The sequence below is a fragment of the Natrix helvetica genome (assembly GCF_964273705.1).
Source record: "Natrix helvetica genome assembly, chromosome: 6".
Lineage (NCBI taxonomy): Eukaryota > Metazoa > Chordata > Lepidosauria > Squamata > Natricidae > Natrix > Natrix helvetica.
The window spans coordinates 16,445,195-16,468,813 of NC_138553.1; the positions used below are offsets into that span (position 1 = coordinate 16,445,195).

Here is a 23,619-nt window from a genome sequence, read left to right on the forward strand (position 1 = left end):
CTCTTCGGCTTTGAAACGGAGATGAGCACCGCCCCCTACAGTTGGGAACGACTAGCACATATGTGCGAGGGAAACCTTTACCTTAAAGCATTTGGGGACTGCACATCACAAGCTCTCTTAGACTTGTAATGACAATCTAATTGTTCTGTTAACTTTTTCCATACAAGTGCAGATATATGTGAAAAATTAAAGTTTCCTTAATTCAACCGTAGCGTTACAATCATCACATGCTACTAAAGGTGCTTATAATAAAAGATGAGTAAACGTTTGTGGAGCTCCTTAAATCACATTGTTCGTGAAATGCTATATTGAGATACTGGGTGCGCACCTTTCAAGTTAGATCTATAGCAGTGTGAGATCATTTCCCGCCCCCCACCCTCCAGAATGATAGATTTTGTGCATTTATATAACTACCTGCTCGATATTTCCAAGTCAATTTTATGGGCTTTAATTCGTCAAACAGTCAGATGGGATCTCTCCTTGTTTTGCCGCACTGGTTGCATCAATACAGAAGTGACACTCAAGGTTATGAGCTGAATTGCTAACAGCAGTGAGAAACATCTTCAGTTTCTCTCCCAAATCAACTCGGGCTCTTATCATGATCTTAGCTACTTCTTAGAAGTATTATTTTTGGCACAGAGATTTACATGCGGAGAGGGCTGTGCAGCCTCAGATGGCATAAGATTTTCTAACTTAATTTGTTACTAGAATTGCCCACGACTGAGGCTAGCTGCTTCTGGGTGCCATGCTGAAGAAAACTGCAAACACCTACTCAGTGACATTCTTGGAATATATTACAAATAGTCTTCAGTTAACTGGCTCATAATTGGACAGCATTGGATCATTCAACTGGATGGTTTATATCAGCTCTTATGTTTAGTATTCTCTCTCTCTCTCTCTCTCTCTCCCTCCCTCCCTCCCTCCCTCCCTCTCTCTCTCTCTCTCTCTCTTTTTAAACACCAGCTGCTGAACTCAGAAAATCATTAAACCGGTCAGTCTGCTGATGGCTGTCTTGGTGGTGCTATGAGTTGCCTCACCTTAATCATCCCCGTCAGTCATTTTCCTCGGAAGTCCTTCCAGTGACTCGCAAGCCAATTTTAATATGTATTCTGTATTTCTCAGAATTGAAACATGATTGACAGACAGCTTTTAAAGGAGCTTGGAAGTATTAATGGGCTTTCATTGGAGCATCTGCGGCTCCGAATGATAACTAGCTTGTCAACTATGTTCTGCGTTACTTAGAAATGTCAGAATGAAGCCCGGAGTCATATGGAAAGGCTCGGTGACAGGCCTGCCCTCCACCCTAACATCTGAAGGGCTCCTTGTGGTATTCTGTGTAGGCACCCAATGCAGCTTGTATTCTCTTCCAGATAAGGAGCTGAGGGTAGGGATTAGCTTGGTTAATTTAGGAAAGCTTTCGTGGGAAAAGGGGCGGGAGGAGCTGCAAGTGTGCCGGTATCAAATACCCCACCGGCAGTAGAGATAAAATCAAAACAGAGAGGATTCTGGGAAATGGAAGACTGGAGAAGATGTCTGTGGAGTTGCTTAATCATCAGTTGCTTAATCTGTATATTTGTTTTGATCGTACGTCGCCCCGAGTCCCTTTGCGGAGAGGGGGCGACTGATAAGTCAAATAAATAATAATAATAATCCAAGTCACGGTTGTCCCAGAGGTGGTTCTTCCAAGAAGCTTCTCTAGTTCTCACTGACTGGTGGGGTTTGGAAACCCCACCAGGGGTTATAATGGATCGGAAGCAAAACATTTTCAAAGGAAAAAACCGAGAAAGCCCTGTTGCCTTTTGGAAAAAGCACCTTTGGGCCAAGCCTGGAGACCAGAAGTTTGAAAATTAAATGACAGCAAATCAGTTAGAAATAGAATAACAGAGTGGGAAGGGACTTTGGAGTTCTTCTAGTCCAGTGGTTCTCAACCTGTGGGTCAGGACCCCTTTGGGGGTTGAAGGACCCTTTCACAGGGGTCGCCTAAGACCATCGGAAAACACATATTTTCGATGGTCTTAGGAACCGAGGCACCAATTTTATGGTTGGGGGTCAGCACAACATGAGGAACTGTATTAAAGGGTCTTGGCATTGGGAAGGTTGAGAACTACTGTTCTAGCACAACCCCCTGCTTAGGCAGGAAATCCTACACCACTTCATGACAAATGGCTATCTAACCTCTTCTTAAAAACTTGTAGTATTGGAGCATTCCCAACTTCTGGAGGCAAGCTGTTCCACTGATTAATGGTTCTAACTGTCAGGAAATTTCTCCTCAGTTCTAAGTTCTTCTCTCTTTGATTAGTTTCCACCCATTGCTTCTTGTTCTACCCTCAGGTGCCTTGGAGAATAGTTTGACTCCCTCTTCTTTGTGGCAGCCCCTGAGATATCGGAACACTGCTATCATGTCTCCCCTAGTCCTTCTTTTCATTAAACTAGACATACCAAGTTAAATTGGCTAATGAAGACATAGAGTTTTATTGGTTGTTGAAAAGGGACTGCTAACTGAGAAAGAGTGGCTGGGTGATCCCTTAGTGCAGTGACGGCTAACCTTTTTGGTGCCCAAAGAGCGTGCGTGCATGCACGCGCAACCCCAAAATGCAATGTGAGCAACCCCCACCCCCCACGCATGTGCCCCACCTGCCCCCCGTGCAATTTTGGCTTCCAGGTTGGTGCAGGAGGCTTTCCAGGCCCACGATGGGGGTATTAACCCCAAAATGCAATGCAAACGCACCCCCCCCCCCGCACACGCATGTGTGCGTCCCCCGCATGCAACCCCCCACGCATGCGCGGTAGAAACCTGAAAACCAGCTGGACAGCAGGAGGCGCACTTGGATCCACAGTGGAGAGGGCTCTGCATGCCACCTGTGGCACGCGTGCTATAGGTTCACCACAGGGCCCTAGTGGATTAAGTGGGTTTTGGTACTTCTGGTGGTTCATTTGATCCTAAAAGGGGGGGGGGAGTTGGGGAAAAACTCTGTGAAGAGGACAAGCACTTTAAGACCAATCAGGAACCAAAGCAAATGGCATGTTAGGTGCCAGAAGAGAGACAGTAGATGAGAAGATCAAGATTTCCCTATCAGAGGGTCACCGATGGGATCCAGCCCGACTGCCAGAACAGCAATTGAGAGAAATGGAAAATTGCTCATAGGTTCTCCTGTCTTAATTCAGATAGAAATAGTTCTACTATTTAGCAACGTTGACTGGTGCAGGCAAACTTGATACCCACATATATTAAATGCATATTCTAATAAGTGATTCATGTTTAGAATAGCTTTGAGCTAAATGTTAGAGCGCCTTAGAAAAGAAACGATTGTCGCCCACACTTTGGAACGAGAGGGGGAGAATTATTCACCAAAGAATGCAAAACATTAGCTGGGGAACTAAAACTGTTTGACTGTTCTGGTAAAGCTTAGCTGAACTTGCTTATTACTATGTCTGTTAAGTAAGTGAGATCAGGGGGGGAAATACACTAGAAAGCTATGGCCCTGCTTCTTTCAGACAAATCCCTTGAACCCTTAAACATATTCAAGGACAGCCAGTGTTATGAGGGAATCCCTCTATGCTGCCCTCAGAAAATTAAAGAGGATTTTGGTGGTGCAGATCATGAAAAGAGTTCATTTTAAGTAGCTTTGGCCTTTTGATATTTCTTTATAAGAAAGAGCTGTTTTGCAAGCAGCACTTGTGTTAAAATATTCATGACTGGGAGAGACATGGGAACAAGGTCAGCCAATGAATAGGCATAGCAACTAAGTCAGCCAATGGGAGCTTAAACAGATCTGAGTCTGTGCAGAGAATTGAAACAGAAATTTAAGCAGTCTGCTGCTCTGAGAAGTAAACTAGCAGTCTGTCTGGGCTTGCCTGCTGAAATGAAGCTAACTGCTTGTGTTTGCCTGCAACTCTTCTGCCTTGTGTTTACTTGGAAGAACCACCCATTGGTATTGTACATTTAGTCATCTATTCTTATGTATATAAAGAAGTTAAGCAATCCAGCTGAATCAGTTATCTGTGTGTGCTTTCTGGATTTGATTTTTCTGCAACAAACTCTGACAACTTGTATTTCGAAGCTGATTAGGAAAGTGGTCAGAGAAAGATGTCCTTAGAACTGAATGAAACTTCCATTCCGTGGCATAGTATTTCTCAGCCGGGGCAACTTGGAAGATGCACGGACTTTAATTCCCAGAATTGCCCAGCCATCAGGCATTGACGTCCAGGAATCTTCAAACAGACAAGCTTGAGAGACACTATCCTACGGAAGGGATATTGCGTTTGGTTGAAGGGCACCATTCCCTGACTACTTTCCTGGTTAGCTTCAAGATACAAAGTGCTGCTTGGAAAGCAGCTCCTCCTTATGAAGAAATTTTATGGGGCAAAAACATGTGGAACATGCTCCATGAGGTCTGTGCCCAAGAGATTCTGTTCTGTCCATAGGCCTACCCACGTAGAACCTGATAGCTTTGATCTTTACTTTTTTCCCCGCTAGGCAATTTCACACCTCCCAAAGTGGGACTGTCTACTAGCAATTCAGCACCTGGAAATCAGGCTCAAGGAGTAATCAAAATGTGATAAACATTAATTAGTATAATAACCCATTGCTTAATGGAAGGAAAGAAGGAACCTTGATTATGTTTTCTCACGGGATTTTTAACCATCAACTTTTTGATTGCACTTACTCAGACTTCAAAGAGGAGGTGAAGAAGCTGTTTTTAAATCTGAAAATGAAAATAGTAGAAGGCCAACAGTGGGAGGTGGAAGCTCTACCCCTTCTGACAGATTGCTTGAACTTATTTGCCTGTGGGGCAAAAGCACATGCTGCAATTTGCTGCTGTTAAAACTTTTGAGACGAAGGTGGGACTGATGGCAGACTTTTAACTGCTCCCCTAAGCAGCTATAAACAGAAAGCATCTATTTTTTTTCATAATAAGAGTTCAGGCTTGTGGTTTACAGGATTGCTTTATCTTTGGGATTGTGGTTTATAGGATTGCTTTATTTTCCAAGGCACCTGAGGGTAGAATAAGAAGCAATGGGTGGAAACTAATCAAGGAGAGAAGCAACTTAGAACTGAGGAGAAATTTCCTGACAGTTAGAACAATTAATCAGTGGAACAGAAGTTGCCTCCAGAAGTTGTGAATGCCCCAACACTGGAAGTCTTTAAGAAGATGTTGGATAGCCTTTTGCCTGAAATGGTATAGGGTTTCCTGCCTAGGCAGGGGGTTGGACTAGAAGGCCTCCAAGGTCCCTTCCAACTCTACTATTGTATTATTATCTTTGAGGGGAAAGGAGAGTGATGTTCCTGGCCCTTTCCCTGGGGTCTAGAACAACTTGCTGAGGCCAGCTTATCACGGCCATTTCGCCATGGCCAACTCATCGTGGCCATAATCACAAGTTGTGATAGTCATAAAAGGGTCATCAGGTTATTTGACCTGATTTTGTGGTCTTTTCAGCAACGGTCATAAAGCAAACAGCAGCGTTTGTAAATGAACCCATTGCTCAATGTGTGCCATTTTTTGGGCCCGAAACTAGAAATAAACACAGTCATAAAACATGGTCATTTGGCTCCCAGGATTCTGCAAACAGCCATAAGTGGGTGTCAGTTACCAAGTGCCCAAAATGTGGTCATGTGACTGCTTGGTGGAGCAATGTAGGAATTTTCAAAAATGGATCACAAGCAATTTTTGAGAGGTGCAGTATAACCTTATAATGATCACTAAGCAACTGATCATGAATTGAAGACTACCTGCCCTTATTAATAGCAATAGCACTTATATACCGCCTTCACGGTGCTTTATAACCCTATCTAAGCAGTTTTATAGAGTCAGCATATTTCCCCTAACAATCTGGGTCCTCATTTTACCCACCTTGGAAGAATTGGGAGGCTGAGTCAACGTTTGAGCTAGTGAGGATCGAAAGAATCGAACTCCTGGCAATAAAGAGCAGAGTTAGCCTGCAACACTGCATTCTAAGCACTGCGCCACCGTGGTCATTAAAAAGCATAATCCTGATCCCCTTCCAACTGTCTGCTTCCCTATGAATCCAAACGTCATGAAAACAAGCAGAATTTCACTGCTTTTTTTCATTTTTGTGCTACGAATTCCCTGGGCACCAGCTGTTTTCAGCATGTTATCCCATCCACGTGGCCTCTTTGCACAATTAATTAAAGAACAGTAATTCCTCTGCATACACAACGGAAACACGAGAGAAGGGGACCATTCCAAGGGCGAGTGATATTGAATCCAGAGACTTAATTCCACGTAAGACATGCTTACCGGGACGAGAAGTCGGCTTCATGATCTTGCGAAGGCTAGATCAGAACAAGTACTATTTTGAGTTGACCAAAAAATAAAGGGGAGATAAAAATTTATTCAAAATACTGGAACTAACCTTGAAGAGCTTTCAGAAGCTTCAGCTGGTCCAGAATGTAATGGTGTGTGTGCAGCATGAGGTATCACGTGGTACATCCATGACACGACCACACGAGTTCCACTGTCTCCCAGCAGAATTCGAAGTGCTGTTTGTCACTTTAAAGACCACAGGGCAGGGCACCAGGTTACTTGAGGGACCATCTTTCCCCGTGGCTTCCGCCCATCCTACCAGATCTGGCAGAGAAGACATGTTCCAGGTTTTGTCAGTAAAACAATGTCACTTGGTAGGCCCTAGGAAGTGAGTCTTCCCTGTCATGGCACCTGCCCTATATATCAGTCTCTCCCCCAAAATATATGGAGCCCTTCTTCTGTTGGCCCTTTCGAAGGCTATGAAGATCTGGCTCTTCCCCCGAGAACTGGGTCAGGATGTTAGTATGGGCCTCTGGCATGGCCAGGTGGTATATCTGGTTTTGCTGAGGCCTTGATGTAGTTTTATGGAATTCCTTTGTTTATATTTAGTTCAGCGTGATTGATGGGCAACCATGTAAATTGGATTAATAAATAAATAAAAGTACTGACAATCCTGTAAATTACTCTCCAGGTTGTAACAGCAGGTTTTTTTCCCCCACGTTCAGCCTAGAATCCTTGAAGTTGGAAAAATAATGAATCAGGACAGCCTGATATAAATGCTGATTTTCTACAACAGAGAACCGGCTGTGTCAGTGAATATGATTGGTGTTCCCCTTCGTCGGCACATTGTTTCTGTCCTTTAATCTCGATATATTTATTTTGCAAAATTGGGGAAGGGGAGGATATTAGTCTGTCTCCTGCAAATATCAATCACTCTTTCACTGGCTTAGTGTGAAGGATTATAACGGTTCTTTGTTTCCAACGTCCAACTTTAATAACTTAGGGAAACTTGCCGTGGTTTCATTTGTAAGGCTAGCACTTCAGGCTGGATTTTATTTGGAGAGAAGATGGTGTCATACGTTCTAGCTAGCTTAACAAGGAAAAATTTTCCAGTTAAAAAGAGGATGTTAAATTATTTACAGGTATTTATTGAGTGTGTGTGTGTGTGTGTGTGTGTGTGTGTGTGTGTGTTCCAGCATAAATCTGGAACATCTCGAGCAATTTCAACCAAACTTGGTACACAGATGCCTTACTCTCTGGAAACAAATACTATGGGGGGGGGGTGTAAGACACCCCTAACACCCCTTGGTGTGTGTGTTCTGTTAAGATACAGCCTGTTGTGCCTTAAAATGGCTTCTACTGTACAGCGCAGTGGAGTTGCCATGGTAATGGCTTCACAGTACTCCACAAGGGGGCTCCTTCTGATAAAGGGGAAAATCCAACATTAGAAATTACCTTTGGTCCAGACATTTCCCCCCTTTAAATACATACCTGGGCAACACCGGGTTATCGGCTAGTATTACATACAGACCTTCTCAGATATGTAAATGAGTGCTTCTCCATAGTGAGGGGGAGGAGTATCCAGGATGGGTTGACCTTGTCCTCTCTTGATTGGGCTGAGTCAGATGAGCTCTTTAGGCCACGCCCTGGTCACCAGGTACCATCCCAGTTATCGACTCAGCCCTCAACTGGGCTGTTGTGCCATCCAGGAACTCCTGAGAATCCTAAGGAAAAAAAACTAGAGACCTTTTAAAAGAAGCACAAAACAGCCTGAGTGAGAATCTGAGCTCCCCGAGCGGAGGAAAATTTTTGCCAAAAGCCCCCTTGGGGGCGGCAAGCTGCCCAGGCATCTGAGTGAGACAAGTATCACTCAGAAAAGGAATTCTGCCGGGCAAGCAAGGAGCAGAGGGCACAAGCCTGCCAAAGAGACTCACAGAAAGCCTGGTGGGGCTAGGAGCGGTTGCCATTAGCCCCCCAGGAGCGGCACACAGCCTAGGTCACTAAGGGCGACCTGGGTCATTCAGCAAGGACCGCCAGCCCCTCTGCAACGCTGAGCCTCTGCAAGCCTCACCAGAGCACAGCGGGAGCCTGGAGCAGAGCTCATTTATGAGACAACGCTTCCAGAAGGCTAGTGCTTTTATGGTTTATTTTGGAGACATTTCATGTGTGTGATGACTATTCTGGGTGATTAGTTGACTGATTGTGCCTTTGAGTCAAAGTTGACTCCTGACAACTGCCTGGATGTATCCCTACAGATTTCTTGGCAAGATTTTGGAAGTGGTTTGCCATTACCTCCTTCCTAGAACTGGTAGAGAACGACTGGCCCAAGGCCACCCAGCTGGCTTTCTGCCTAAAATGGAAGTAAAATATAGTTTCTGCCACAGTGCCTTAACCCCTGCACCAAACTGGCTCTCTGTTCTGGATATAATAATTATTTACTTTTTGAAAGACTTTCTTTAGCCAGTCATAACTGTATTAGCTACTTGCCAATCATACCTAGTATATCACCTCATATTTTATTTGTCTATTGTTTTATACAGATGCTTATATACTGCCTTACGTTTAAAGACCTGAAGTATTTTATAATAGAATAACAGTAAAAACAGAACAACAGAGTTGGAAGGGACCTTGGGAGGTCTCCTAGTTCAACCCCCTGCCCAGGCAGGAGACCCTGTGCCATTTCAGGCAAATAGTTGTCCAGTCTCTCCTTCAAAACTTCCAGGATTGGAGCAAACAAACAATAATCATCCAACAGCACCAAAAAATTTTTAGTGGTACCCAGATCCAGTTGAAAACTCACTAGAACATAATGGTTTTAATCATGTGATAAAAGGAAAATAAGTGGACAAGGCTTTCCACTGTGTAGGACTGATACCCTTACTTCCTGAGGACTGGAAACTTGCTGCAATTTCTCTTGAGATGAGCACATAGGGAAGACTGAGTTACAGCTTTCCTTACCTTACCTAGGAGAAATATCCCATTAAAGTTTTGAAAAATAAAAACTAATTAAAATTTAAAAACATAAAATACACAAGAGATTAGATCGGCAAGGCAACTGCCTCAAGGTTTCTATGTTGGTACAGTGAATAAAACCAACACTTTAAATCGTTGTTAGTTGCGAAGTCGTGTCCAACATATCACGGCCCCATGGACAACGTTTCTCCAGGCCAGTGGTGGGTTCCGGCCTGGCGTCCTCCACATGAACGCACACAGCAAGCGCGTGTGCCTTACCTTCCAGCGACGCCACCGCGACGCTCCAGCTGCTTGGCGGAGCATCGCGCAGGCACTGTATGTGCCTTGCGCAGAAGCGCCGAAGGCTTTAAAGGACAGGTAAAGAGTACGGGCGGGCGGGCGGGTGGGTGGGCCCTCCGGAGCACCGTATTGGAACGGTACCCGGTGCTCCGGGCAGGCTCCAGTGCTCCAGGCCTTCCTGTCCTCTACCATCCTCTGGAGTCCATTTAAGCTCAGGCCGACTGTTTCAGGGACTCCATCCAGCCACCTCATTCTCTGTCATCCCCTTCTTCTTTTGCCCTCAATCTTTCCCAGCATTAGGCTCTTCTCCAGTGAATCTCTTCTCCTTAAATTGTACCCAGAGCTTTTGGGCAGCAACCAAAACACTGGTATGATGTCTTGGTTAGTCTTATTAGGGGAAAGAAGGGAATTGATGGTGTTTAAATGATAGCTATTTTTTCGGAAAAACATTGTCTTAGTTAATCTGTATGCCAACCAGTGAACGCTTTCTCATTGCCCGTTTGTTAAAATGCTGCTGCAAACTGATTGACTGACTGACTGATTGATTCTTAGGATCTCCCACCAAGTGGAAACCAGCCGGGCACAGCTGAGAGCAATCAATGAGCGGGTCACCCTTGCCCAAGCCAAAATTGAGAAGATAAAGGGCAGCAAGAAGGCTATTAAGGTTTGGATACCAATTGCAACGGTTCTTTTGAATGATGCTGCTTGCATTAACCTGTGATTAAAGGCCAAGCTGCCTGTAAGAGCAGACACACAGTTCACAATTGCATAGTGTTGTTGTTTTTTAAATGCAAAATGCAAAGTGATTGCAATAATAACTAGTATCTTAATGATTAAGGAAAGAAGCTGCTCTAATCGATTGCCTTCTATAACAGCCATGATCTAGTTGGGGATCAGGTAGTAAGACTGTTTATTTCCACTGTTTTATTATATTCCAGAGCCTCTTTGTCTTTCAGCAGCATTTTTAGAGCAGTCTTATAAGCATCCAGAATGAACATTTCTGGTATGTTAAGCCAGAGACTAGCTTGCTCGGTGTAGTTAACAAACTGGTAGTAACATGAGACAGAACTTGGAACTGAATCCCACAACTCTAGCTAGCATCGTAGTTTCCCCCAGTTCAGTGGTGGGTTCCCGATTCTGTTGCAACCGCTACAGAACAACGGGGCCGGGCGTCCACCACATGCACGCACGCAGCACACGCATGCGTACTTACCGCCTGCGACGCTCCAGCTGCTCAGCGGAGTGCCGCGTAAGCGCCGTACGTTCTGTGTGTGTAAGCCCCGATCGGCTCAAATACAGGTAAGGAGGGTGGGTGGGTCCTCCGGAGCACCGTACCAGAACGGTACCTGGTGCTCCCAGCAGGCACCAGTACATCCGTACTGGGGCGTACCGGTCATATCCCCCCACTGCCCCAGTTGTAACTCGTCCAACTCATACTTATGTTTATGGGTTTGCATTTTTCATATACCGGTAGTCCTCAACTTACAACTATTTGTTTAGTGACAGTTTGGAGTTACAACAGCACTGAAAAAGTGACTTGTGACTCTTTTTCACACGACTGTTGCAGCACACGCCATGATCCCATAATCAAAATTCGGGCATTTGGCGACTGGCACGTGTCTATGAAAGCTGCCCTGTCCTGTGGTCACGTCATCACCATTTGCAACCTTCCCAGCCAGTTTCAGACAAGCAAAGTCAATGGGAGGAGCCAGATTCGCTTAATGATTGCATGCTTCACTTAACAACTGCAGCGATTCACTTAGCTGTGCCAAAAAGTTCATACAATGGGGCAAGAACTCAGTTAAAAAATACCTTACGAAGCAGTGGAAATTTTGGGATCAGTTGTGGTCTTAAGTCGAAGACTACCTGTATCAGAGTCTTGAAGATTATTTTGTAAGTGAGGAATTAAATTCCAAGATAGTTCATTCATAGTTCCAGGAGTGGGATTCAGATGGTTTGGACCGGTTCGGGCAAACCGGATATTAATTTTAATCTGGTTCATCGAACCGGTAGTTGGAAGGACTGGCTGGCCATGCCCTGCCCCTCCCAGGAGTCATTATGCCAGATAAGTGCAGGGCCCACGTGGAGGCTCTGGGAGGGCAAAAAATGGGCCTACCAGAAGTCCAGAAATGGGCCCATTTCCAGCCTCTGGAGGGCTTCCGGAGTCCAAGGGAGGCCATTTTTGCCCTCTCGGAGGCTTGAGGAAAGCCTCCAGAGCCTGGGGAGGGTGCAAATGTCTTGTCCCAACCCCACCCCCGCTGTGGTGGAAGAAGCCAACTAGGCCACGCCCTCATGGCCACGCCCACCTAGCAACCAGGCAGAGAGCCGGTTGCTAATTTTTTTCCATCCAACTCCTGCATAGTTCCTACTTCTGTAGTAGCACGTTAACGATGTGTGTTTTCCTTTTCTGTTCAAAACCACCCGGCTGTCTTCATTATGTGCTAACAACCTACTTTCTATGCTTCAATTCTCTCTCCTTACCCTTCCCCTCCCCCCCCCCCCTCCTAGGTGTTTTCCAGCTCCAAATACCCTGCCCCAGAACGGCTGCAGGAATATGCTTCCATCTTCACTGGTGCTCAGGATTCAGAGGTGCAGAAACAACCGAGGCACAAGATTCAGAGCAAGCACAGGCCCTTGGATGAGAAGTCCTTACAGGTAAGGATGGTCACATGGGAGCCAGAGGCCACATCATTACATTTCTTTACTCAAGAGGCTTCTCTTTGCTTGGGTTTTTGAGAGCTTCAGGCAGTGTAGTCCTGAATCAGGATAGGAATTCCTTGAGGGAGGTCCCAGGCAGCAAATGTATAGCGTGGATTGGGGGTGGGTGAGGTGGAACCTTCTTTACATAAGAATCTGTTTGGACTATTCTGTAGCCCCAAAAGGATCCTAACTATTTTAAAAATGACTTCCTAGCAAAGAGCTTGCATTTTTATGCTTGTTCAGTGTTCAGTCACATGCATTAATAACAGTGGTGGGTTTCGGATCCCAGTGCAACTGGTACGGTGCAACGGGACTGGGCGTCCACCACATGAACGCACGCAGCACGCAGAAGCCCCGAAAATCTCAAATTCCAGTAAGGAGTGTGGGCGGGTGGGTGGGCCCTCTGGAGCACCTTACCGGAACAGTACCTGGTGCTCCCAGCAGGCCCCGGTGTGCCCGTACCGGGGCATACCTGTCATAACCCACCGCTGATAAATAAGTAAATAATAGCAAGAGCACTTAGACTTATATGCTGCTTCGCAGTATTTTACAGCACTCTCTGCACTGTTTAGAGTCAAACTATTGCCCCCACAACAATCTGGGTCCTCATTTTACCGACCTTGGAAGAATGGAAGGATGAGTTAACTTTGAGCTGATCAGGATCGAACTCCAGACGGGGCAGAGTCAGCCTGCATTACTGCATTCTGACCATTGAGCCACCAGGACTCTTATAAGTTAATTTTTTTGTTTGTATATTGCACACACAAACAATCTCTGTGTTCACTGACAGTGTCGCTGGGATGTGTGGGGTAAATGGCATCCCTGAATTATGTTTTCTGATTTTTTGTTAGTTGCGAAGTCGTGTCCGACCCATCGCAACCCCATGGACAACGTTCCTCCAGGCCTTCCTGTCCTCTACCATTCTCTGAAGTCCATTTAAGCTCACACCTACTGCTTCAGTGACTCCATGCAGCCACCTCATTCTCTGTTGTCCCCCTTCTTCTTTTGTCCTCAGTTTTTCCCAGCATTGGGCTCTTCTCCAGGGATTCCTTCCTTCTCATTAGGTGGCCAAAGTATTTGAGTTTCCTCTTCAGGATCTGGCCTTCTAAAGAGCAGTCAAGGTTGATCTTCTCCAGGACTGACCGGTTTGATCTACCTTGCAGTCCAAGGGACTCGCAGGAGTCTTCTCCAGCACCATAGTTCAAAGGCCTCAATTCTTTGGCTTTTTGATCTGATCAATGTGAATAGAGAAAGGAGTGATGGAGAAGTTCACATTTCCCTTGGCTATTGCCTGCTCTTTCCTGCCTGTAGTCTAGGCCGTATTTTTAGAAAACTTAAGATTCCTTCGATATTTATTAATGAGTGTGTAAAATGTTTTGGGAAATTTTGGGACATTCTGTTTTTCCTCCTGAAACCTGCTGATCAAGCAGTTTTCCAGAAATAAATCTTCCACAGCAAGATGTTGTTTGTGGTTTGGTTTTGTGCATCTCTCGTTATCAGCGGCCCTGAATTAGTGCTTCATTTTGGTACAGTCTTTGTTCCAGTCATTGAACTTCCACAAATAACATTGTAGTTCCTGGTTTGGAGTCCGTGTCCATAAGCCCTGAGTGCATTCTTCTGAGCAGATGAGTTAAAATTAAGCTGGCAGGTTTTCCAATATTTTGGAGTCTCCCGTGGCTGCGTAGGACAGCCAACAACAAAGAAGAGCAACTAATACTGTAGAGATTTTTGTTTTCTTTTCAACAACTCTCCTAGCCAAGGACATGTTCCATCCCCTAGAGAATTTTATTTTATGATGTTAATTTCTTGGGATACCACATGTATATACATCTGGATCCTAATGCAGAGAGAAAAGCTATCCTACCAGACAAGGGCCAGGGAAGCTGCTTCAGGCTCACACTCTTGTTTTCTTTCTCAAAATCCCCCCAAATAAGCTGCTGTTGAATAATTCAGCACTTTGCATTTTCCTGTAGTTTAATGGAAGCAAAATCAGTCACGGTGAAAGTAAGCATGAATATTTCAGCCTAGCCTCAGAACAGTGCACTAATGTACAGGATACGCACAGAACTTCAGAGAGTCCACCAAAAATAGCTTCTTCCTCCCTTTCTACTTGAAACTTGACCCACATGTCGATCAAACATACTGTCCTTTTTGTCTAGAATAGCATTTCTCAACCTTGACAACCTGAAGACATGTGGACTTCAATTCCCAGAATTCCCAGCATGCTTGCTGGGGAATTCTGAAAGTCGAAGTCCACCCATCTTCAAACTGCTAAAGTTGGAAACTGTTCCCTAGAAGCAGATTTGGGCTTTATATCCCCACCCCTGTCTGACTTTGCAGTGGAGAAAAATCAGCTAAGATTAATCTTCCTTCCTTGAAAAATCTGCTGAAACTACACATATGGAAATAAAGTTGGCCACTGAAAGTTGTATGCTGTACAGTACAGCAGTTAATTATGTCTAAAAGGAGAGCTTACATCAGAAAAAAAAGTGCATTTTAAAGGCCCGCATCAGAAAAATATAACGCAAAGAATTAATGCTGCCCATTTGCCGTTTTTTACTGTTGGCATTTTTTTTCCTGCATATTAGGAGAAAATAAGTAAAACCATCCTCTGATGCTGTAAGCTGTTACAATGCAGTTACTATATTTTTTGTGTTATTTTTTTATAACCCATCAGAAAGTATATGTCGAGATCACTCCTATTAATATAACAAGAATTTTAGAGATTCACATGTCCCCAGACCACAAAACCCTTTGAAAATACTTCATGAAAATACTTAAACCTCTTGCAAATACATTTAGGTTTGTTTTATTTTGATATTAATCTAATCATATCAGTATTGTTTTCATTTGATAGTGACTCTTGAGGACAGGGGTGTCAAACTCACGTACCAGATGCATCACGCGCTAGCAACGCCCACCCCTGGTTTAGCGAAGGGGGGCAAAGTCCCGATACGTCATGTGATGACAATGTGACACTACGAGTTTGACACCCCTGATCTAGGACTTCAGGCTTTCTAAAATACCCAGTTCAAGTTAGACAGAGAATGTATGGGGTGCAAGGTAACACCAAAGCAGTCACACACAAAAAAGCACAACAAAGAATGTTCTTTCTGCGCCAACTCAGAAAGCTCAAACTGCCCAAGGAGCTGCTGATTCAGTTCTACAGAGGAATTATTGAGTCTGTCATTTGCACCTCTATAACTGTCTGGTTTGGTTCTGCAACCCAACAGGACAGACACAGACTTCAGAGGATAATCAGAACCACATAAAAAAACAATTACTGCCAACCTGCCTTCCATCGAAGACCTGTATACTGCACGAGTCAAAAAGAGGGCTGTGAAAATATATACAGACCCCTCACATCCTGGACATAAATTGTTTCAACTCCTACCCTCAAAACGACGCTATAGAGCACTGCACACCAGAACAACTGGACACAAGAACAGTTTTTCCCTGAACCCCATCACTTTGCTAAACAAATAATTCCCTCTGTAAAACTATTTACTAAGTTTGCATTACTATTACTATTAATCTTCTCATCGTTCCTATCGCCCATCTCCTCCCGCTTATGACTGCATGTTGCTTTGTATCCTTACAATATTGATATTGACTGTTTCATGATTACGTATTTGTACCTGATTGCTTATTTGTACCCTATGACCATCATTACATTTTGTACCTTATGATTCTTGACAATTGTATCTTGTCTTCTTATCTACACTGAGAGCATCTGCACCAAATACAAATTCCTTGTGTGTCCAATCACACTTGGCCAATGAAGAATTCTATTCTATTCTATTTGAAAAGGAGAATACAGTGATTGGATAGTTTATAGTAAGGGGCAAACATTGGATTGCAGTGAACTGATTTCCAGTAACTAACGAAAACCAGAACCACAACGGCAGGAATTAGTTGCCTGAATTCTAACCTACAGTTCAGGTTGGACTGATTAAGAGATTTTCCTGCTTTATGTGCTGCTTTTGGTACCCCAGTCCCTCTCACTGAATAAGTTTGATATTACAACAAAGCCATGAGACTTTTCCCCATTCAACAGGTAAGACCCCCCAACAGCAGGAAAGAGAGGCAGGAAGACTGAAGGTTATTGAAAGGACACAGGGCTGTGGAGTCTAGGAGGGGCATTGGTAGTTTTAGGTTTTTCTAAATGCCCAATTTAAAGAATCGAACTAAAGGACTGCTGGGATATTGACAGCTATTGTTGCTTGAATTTTTGTAGGAGAAGTTGAAGTACTTCCCGGTTTCAGTTACTGCCAGAGTCCATCATGAAGATGATGCAGAAGAAGGCCTGGGCAGTCTTCCCAGAAACATTAGCTCCCTCAGCTCCCTGTTGCTCTTCAATACCACCGAGAACCTGTAAGTCTTCCCTGTAGTTGCTTCTCTGGGCCTTGTTTCCTTTCTGAGGAAGCCAAAAACTATCACTGGCTTCCCTCTTCTCTCCACAGGGAAAAGATTCTTACAGGGGTGGGAAAACAGTGGTGAAGTTCAAAAAGTTTCCCTACCGGTTCTGTGGGCGTGGCTTGGTGGTCGTGTGACTGGGTGGCCGTGGCTTGGCAGTCATGTGACCGGGCGGGCAGCAAGCAGGAACCTCATAGAGTCACAGAGAGCTCAAAAACCAATTATCACACTTTACACAAAAACAACCCAAAAGCTACACAACTGACTCACGCACAATGCAAAAGCAGCTGGACTTCACACACACACAAAAAAAGATCCCGGTAATCATGCAGCACAGCTGATGGTCACAGATGATCATTTTTTAACCTTTTTTTTTTTTTTTTGCATTTTGCCCGAATTGGTAGCAAAAAGACTGCTTAAAAAAAGTATTAAAAAATCGTCGGAACTTTTTAAAATAACTTTTTAAAGCATTTTTTTTACCGCCAGTTCGGGTGAACCGAACCGGTAGCATGTCAGCCCTGTGGGAATCCATGGGTTGAACGTGACTGCCACATCCATCTGTGTTCTCCAAGGTTCCCTGGATTGTACCCCCCCCCCCAAGGTTTCTGGCAATCGATTAAACAAATACAAGTAGTCCTTAACGTACAGCAGCTCATTTAGTGACCATTGGAAGTTATAACGGCACTGGGGGAAAATTATGAGCGTTTTCCATACTTAACGACCGATGCTACGTCCCCATAATCACGTGATCAACATTTGGACGCTTGACAACTGGTTCATATTTATGACTCTCGCAGGGTCCTGGGGTCCCCTTTTGTGACCTCCTGACAAAACCATGGGGAAGCCAGGTTCACTTAACCCAGGGGCGTCCAAACTTGGGAACTTTAAGACTTGTGGACTTCAACTCCCAGAATTCCCCAGCCAGCTGGCTGGGGAATTCTGGGAGTTGAAGTCCACAAGTTCCCAAGTTTGGACACCCCTGGCTTAACCACTTCATTACCAACTTCACAACTGCAGTGATTCACATAACGACTGTGCAAGAAAGGTCGCAAAATGGGGCAAATCTCATTCAACGGTAGTCTCACTTAGCAACATAAATGTTGGGCTCAACTGTGGTTGTAAGATGAGGACTACCAGTAAAGTGCCTTAAGATAGGATTAGTGGGCCTAAAATAAGAAACAGCCTCAAGAACACCCCTCACCTGATAAAAGTGTGAGACGGTCTTGGAATGTGGTCCTGAACCCATTTTTGATGCAGCTGCTTGTTTTTATTAGTTTTGGTCACCACGATGTAGAAAAGATGCGGAGACTCTAGAAAGAGTGCAGAGAAGAGCAGCAAAGATGATTAGGGGACTGGAGGCTAAAACATGAAGAACGGTTGTAGGAACTGGGTATGTCTAGTTTAATGAAAAGAAGGACTAGGGGAGACATGATAGCGGTGTTCCAATATCTCAGTGGATGCCACAAAGAAGAGGGAGTCAAACTATTCTCCAAGGCACCTGAGGGTAGAACAAGAAGCAATGGGTGGAAACTAATCAAGGAGAGAAGCAACTTAGAACTGAGGAGAAATTTCCTGACCGTTAGAACAATTAATCAATGGAACAGCTTGCCTCCAGAAGTTGTGAATGCCCCAACACTGGAAGTCTTTAAGAAGATGTTGGATAGCCATTTGTCTGAAATGGTATAGAGTTTCCTGCTTAGGCAGGGGGTTGGACTAGAAGACCTCCAAGTTCCCTTCCAACTCTGCTATTCTATTCTAGGCGTAAGTGACCAAATACGTTAGTGGTGGTGTTTTAAAGCAGGGGTGTCAAACTCCCGACGCATGGGCTGGATGCGTCATGCGCTGGCCACATCCAAGCCAATTTAGCAAAGGAAAAAAAAGTCCTGATACGTTGTGACCACGTGAGTTTGACACCCCTGTTTTAAAGCATCCCCCAGTCTTTCTCTGCTTTAACTCTACCATTTTGAAGCCAAATTTCCAGCCCTCATCCTTATTTCTCAGCATAAGCCTTAAATCCCATTGATGCTTCTTGGCTTTGTCCATCTTTTTCTCTCCCACCCCATTCCTCCTTTTTATTGCACTTTCCTTTAGTTATTTTGGTTATTATTAAACAAAGTCATGTTTATAGAATAATAGATGCACAGGAGAAAGTGACATAGTCTTAGGTTGCAGAAAAGGAGACAAGTCAGAGCTGATGCAGGACTGATTACATTAAGTGGAGGGAAACTGACAGGTTGATAAATTTATTCCCACTCTTGCAAATCCCTCTTTAATTTTGTGGCGTTCTCAAAATATTGCTTTTGCCCCCTTCTCCACGAACCCCGGTGATATAACTAATTAAATGTGAACTAGATTTTAGGCTTGTGCCTCTGCCTTGGTCCCTTGGATAAACTGTCAACTTCAGTTTTTCCTTATTAAAGTGCGTGTGACAGTCTCAAAACACACGAGCAAAGTAAATGTAAAAGAAAAACCAAAAACCCTCGTAGAACAAGCACCGAACAATGAGAAGTCTGCTTCTGCAGGGCTTTTAAAATTCTTCAGATTCCTCCTATCTTTTTATGGTTAAAAAAAAAACATGATCTATTATGGGTGTTCTAACCTAGGCTTCTGGAGAAAGCATAAATCACAATCTTAGTCCCCCAAACCCTTTATTTATATGGCTGTGAATTATGGTCATTCACAGCCCGCAAGGCTTCACAAACAGTCTGTGAAGGTTCCAACAGATGTCTGCTCGAGTTGCCACAGTCTTTCAGGGGAATGTTGATAAACACCCACCTCATCTCCCTGGGAATGCTGCCAGAGACCTAATTCCCAAATGCAAACTTAGCACAGAGTCAAACAGAACTTTTCAAAGCTTGAACCGACCAGATGAACTAATTGCTTCCTGCAAAAGCTCATTTCTCATTCGCTCCTTTTTTACGTCTTATGGGAGGGGCCAATCATCTCCAAGCCTTACTCCCAAGTCGACCCTGTTTTCTTAATTGTTCTTGCCTTCTAGCAGCTCTGTGCATGTGCATGCTGGAAACAGGCTCCCATTGTTCTTCTGCCTCATTGTTGTCTGACTCCAGAGGAAGCAGATAACTACCACATGGCCTTGGCCCCCTCTCTGCCTCCGACGCAGAGCACTCGTCCGAGCCTTCCCCAGACCCCAGGACTGGCCCATATTTCTCCCCAACCTCCTCACTGTCCAACTCTGCTGCCAGCTCCGCAGGCCACCGGCGGACCACAAAAAAGCAGGGGGGAGGGAGGGCAAACTTGGCTTGGGACAGCCTCTGTTTGGTGCATGGAAATCTCAGTGGGCAGAAAGTTATTCCAGCATTGTATTTTACTGGCGTGCCTGTAAAAGGCATGGGAAATCCTGATAATGGAGGAAAATACATTTTCGCTCCCTAAGCATTTTTGCTTTGTTCTCTTTGTAGTAAATAAATGAGATTGTCTTTTCCTTCTTTTGTTCTTCCCCAGGTATAAGAAATACGTCTTTCTCGATCCTTTGGCTGGTGCAGTAACCAAGACCCATGTGGCTCTGGAGACAGAGAGAGAAGAAAAGCTTTTTGACGCCCCCCTCTCCATCACCAAGAGGGGGCAAATCGATCAGCTGGTGAGCTACTTAAGCAGGATGGGAGGAGAAGAAAAATCCCTCTGCTTCTCTCTTGCTAAATCCCCAAGAATTGACGGGGAACATATCTTGGCAAAACACTCGCATATTTTTTTGTCAATAGTCCATCATGTGATTTGCAATAAGCCTACTTTTGATTTCAAAGTAGGAGGATCCTCTGAACATACTGGGATTACAGGTACAGTAGTGAGAAAGTCCTTGGTGCTCTCAGACCTTGGTTTTCTTGCAGACACTTCATTAGCCAAACTAGGCTACATCGTCAGTGTTGAGGGTAATGAAGTATCTTCAAGAAAACAACCAAACTCAAGAGGACGCCAAGAGAGCCTCATTCCAACCCTGAGCGACAAATTTATAGGTATAGTGGTCTTCAACCTAAGAGGGACCTGGTGGCTCAGTGGCTAAGGCGCTGAGCTTGTTGATCAGAAAGGTCAACAGTTTGTCGGTTTGAATCCCTAGCGCCGCATACGGAGTGAGCTCCCGTTACTTGTCCCAGCTTCTGCCAACCTAACAGTTGAAAAGTACATTAAAAATGCAAGTAGAAAAATAGGAACCACCTTTGGTGGGAAGGTAACAGCGTTCCATGTGCCTTTGGCATTTAGTCATGCCAGCCACATGACCATGGAGACGTCTTTGGACAGCGCTGGCTCTTCAGCTTTGAAATGGAGATGAGCATCACCCCCTAGAGTCAGGAGCGACAAGCACATATGTGTGAGGGGAACCTTTACCTTTAGTCTTCAACCTACTAGCACAATTGGGACTAAAATGTCCATTGCTAAGCAAGATGTGAGTCGTGCCTGATTTTACAACCTTTTTGGCTATGGTTGTTAAGCGAATCATTGCATTTGTTAGGTGAACGACATGGACATTAAACGGATCTGGCTTCCCCCCTTGACCTTGCTTGTCAGAAGCTAGTTAGGAAGGTCGCAAATGATGATGACATGAGCCCAGAATGTTGCAATCATCATAAATGCATGCTGTTTACCAAGCTCCCAAATTTTAAACACCTGACCACGGGGATGCTGCAATCGTCATAAGTGCAAGGATTGGTTGTAAGTCACTTTTTTCCATGCCATTGTAGTTTTGAATGGTGGTACGTTGAGGGCTACAATAAGGGTTCTAGCTAGCATACACCTTTAAAACTTTAAAGATTTTGTCATACTGATTTTTTTTTTAAAACCCTAATTGTGGAAGCAGAAGAGTTCAGAAAGTGTTTTCTGGGTGTTTCTAATTTTGGGCCTGCTTTCAGGTGGCTGAAAATTACTTCTACGTACCAGACCTGGGGCAGGTACCCGAGATAGACGTGCCATCCTATCTGCCGGACTTGCCTGGCATTGCCGCAGACCTCATGTATAGTGCTGACCTTGGCCCTGGCATCGCACCTTCTGCTCCTGGGGTTGCTATCCCTGAGCTGCCCACCTTCAGCACAGAACCCACAGAGGTCTTCCGACCAGGTACGAAGTCCTCCTGAAGGGCACAATAAAAAATAAGCGGAGCCGGGTGAGAGCAAATGGACATTTTGAGGCAGTTCTGCCCAGTTGCACAGAGGTTACACCTGCCCTGACTCTTGCCTTCATCACATCTGGATGCTCTACTCAAGGAGACTCTGTCAGTCTCCAGGAAATGAACATCCTTGACGAAAGAAGACTCCGAGGCTTGAGGTTCCTCAAAGTTCCATTTTATTAGAGATGTCCTATTGGCACATCTGGGAAAACCCGAATCTGAAAGTTTCCAGGTTTTCCCCACCCAAGTGAAAGCCCAGGTCCCTGCCCAGCACCCATATGTCCCTCACATGGTCCAATCAGGCATTGTCTCAACTGGAGATGCCTCCCGGTCACATCACTCCAGGTGCAGGGTAAGATGTCCTTGACACTCTAAGAAATGAATGTTGTTATGCCTATATCTATCCCGCTCCATATAATCTCCCCTCCCAATTTCTCACAGCATTAAGTGTGGCAGGCCTGAAGGCCCAATGCAAAAGAAGGCTTCTAGGCCTGACACACTGTAAGTCTGCAGGAAACAAGCACCTCATACGTGCATTTGCACCTAAAAACAACCTTCATAGAATCAGTAAGAATCAAGAGATCTTTGGGGCTCTCAGAGCTTGGTGGTTTTCTTGCAGATGCAAACTAGGTGACATCATCAGTGCTAATAAGGAGTGAGGTTTGCTCTTAGTTCATATTCTAGTTAGTGGCTTGCCTTAGGATGGTCTTAGAGCTTCTTTGGTTTTATTGTTGGCTTGTTTGGCAGTTCCTTGACTGGAGTATTACTTATTTGATTGTTGGTCTGATGTTTATCTTGGAGTTAATCTATGCTCAGCTGGGTGCTGATTGCTGGTGGGGAGATGTTTTGATCTTTTTATTCCCTTTTCAGCTTAAGAATGCTTGTGCTTTTTATCATCTAGCACAGAGGTGGTATTCAGCCTGTTCGGACTGGTTTGTCTGAACTGGTAGTGCAAATCTTGGGTGGGGGTGGCCCGCCCACCTGCTCCAGCTCTATGCCATCCTATTTAGGCACGCTTTTGAGGCCAGGCGCATGCGTGGAAAGCACACGTGTGCCTGCTTTGTGTATAAAGTGGGGACACACGCACATGGCAAACCGGTAGTAATGAAATGTGCAACCCACCGCTTAGTGGGGAAGTATGGCCCCTTTATGACTTGTGGACGTCAACTCCTAGCTGGCTCAGGAGTTCTGGGACTTGATGTCCATAAGTCTCATAAAGGAGCCATAATCCCCCCCCCCCCGATCTAGGATACTGGTAAACTATTAATCTGTTTTAAATCCACGCATACTTTCAGTTAGAGTCGGATCTCAGATTACTACAGCAGGCTTGGGAGGGGTGCACCACATTGAGGAATGTGATTTATGATACAGAATGAGGGGAGGGAAGGAACAGGGATGAAGTTCAACTATAATTGAAATGAGACTTAGATCTGACTGCAATAGGGTATTGCAAAAATGGTGCTCCTAATAAATGACTGGTTTTGTTGTGAAACTTGGCTCGAGGCTCGCGAATCAATTAAGGCATCTTTTGGAAACCTGACAGTCTCGCTTTCCTTTAGGCTCCTTCTGAACATCAGCCAATAGCAGTATGGAGATGACAGTAATCCTTCTTGTTTTTAATGAAGCTTAGGAGGCAGTGAGATTCATCTAGCTGGTAGACAATAAACCACCTATAAAAATATTTGCTCACGGAAGAGCCAAGTCACTTCATTGATTTGTATGAGTGTGCCTATAGTTTGATGTTGCTACCAAAAGAAAAAAGAAAAAAGAAAACATGGTTATTGGTTGTTTAATAGCGGTTCACTCTCCAAATCAAAGGAAGTCACGGTTCTACTCCGCTACACTTTGGTCATCTGGCACTTTGAATGC

The 23,619-nt window shown here is 44.6% G+C and overlaps 1 protein-coding gene across 2 annotated transcripts in view; it reads left to right on the forward strand.

Annotated features, from left to right (window-relative positions):
• Nucleotides 1-23,619, forward strand: part of WASHC1 (WASH complex subunit 1) — a 61,130-nt gene that overhangs the window by 25,666 nt on the left and 11,845 nt on the right. For both annotated transcript variants that reach the window (XM_081957158.1, XM_081957157.1), the window contains 5 exons: nucleotides 10,071-10,182; nucleotides 12,027-12,173; nucleotides 16,456-16,592; nucleotides 20,097-20,232; nucleotides 21,497-21,701. In XM_081957158.1, the coding sequence (XP_081813284.1) occupies nucleotides 10,071-10,182; nucleotides 12,027-12,173; nucleotides 16,456-16,592; nucleotides 20,097-20,232; nucleotides 21,497-21,701 (737 nt within the window). The remainder of the gene's footprint in view (nucleotides 1-10,070; nucleotides 10,183-12,026; nucleotides 12,174-16,455; nucleotides 16,593-20,096; nucleotides 20,233-21,496; nucleotides 21,702-23,619) is intronic.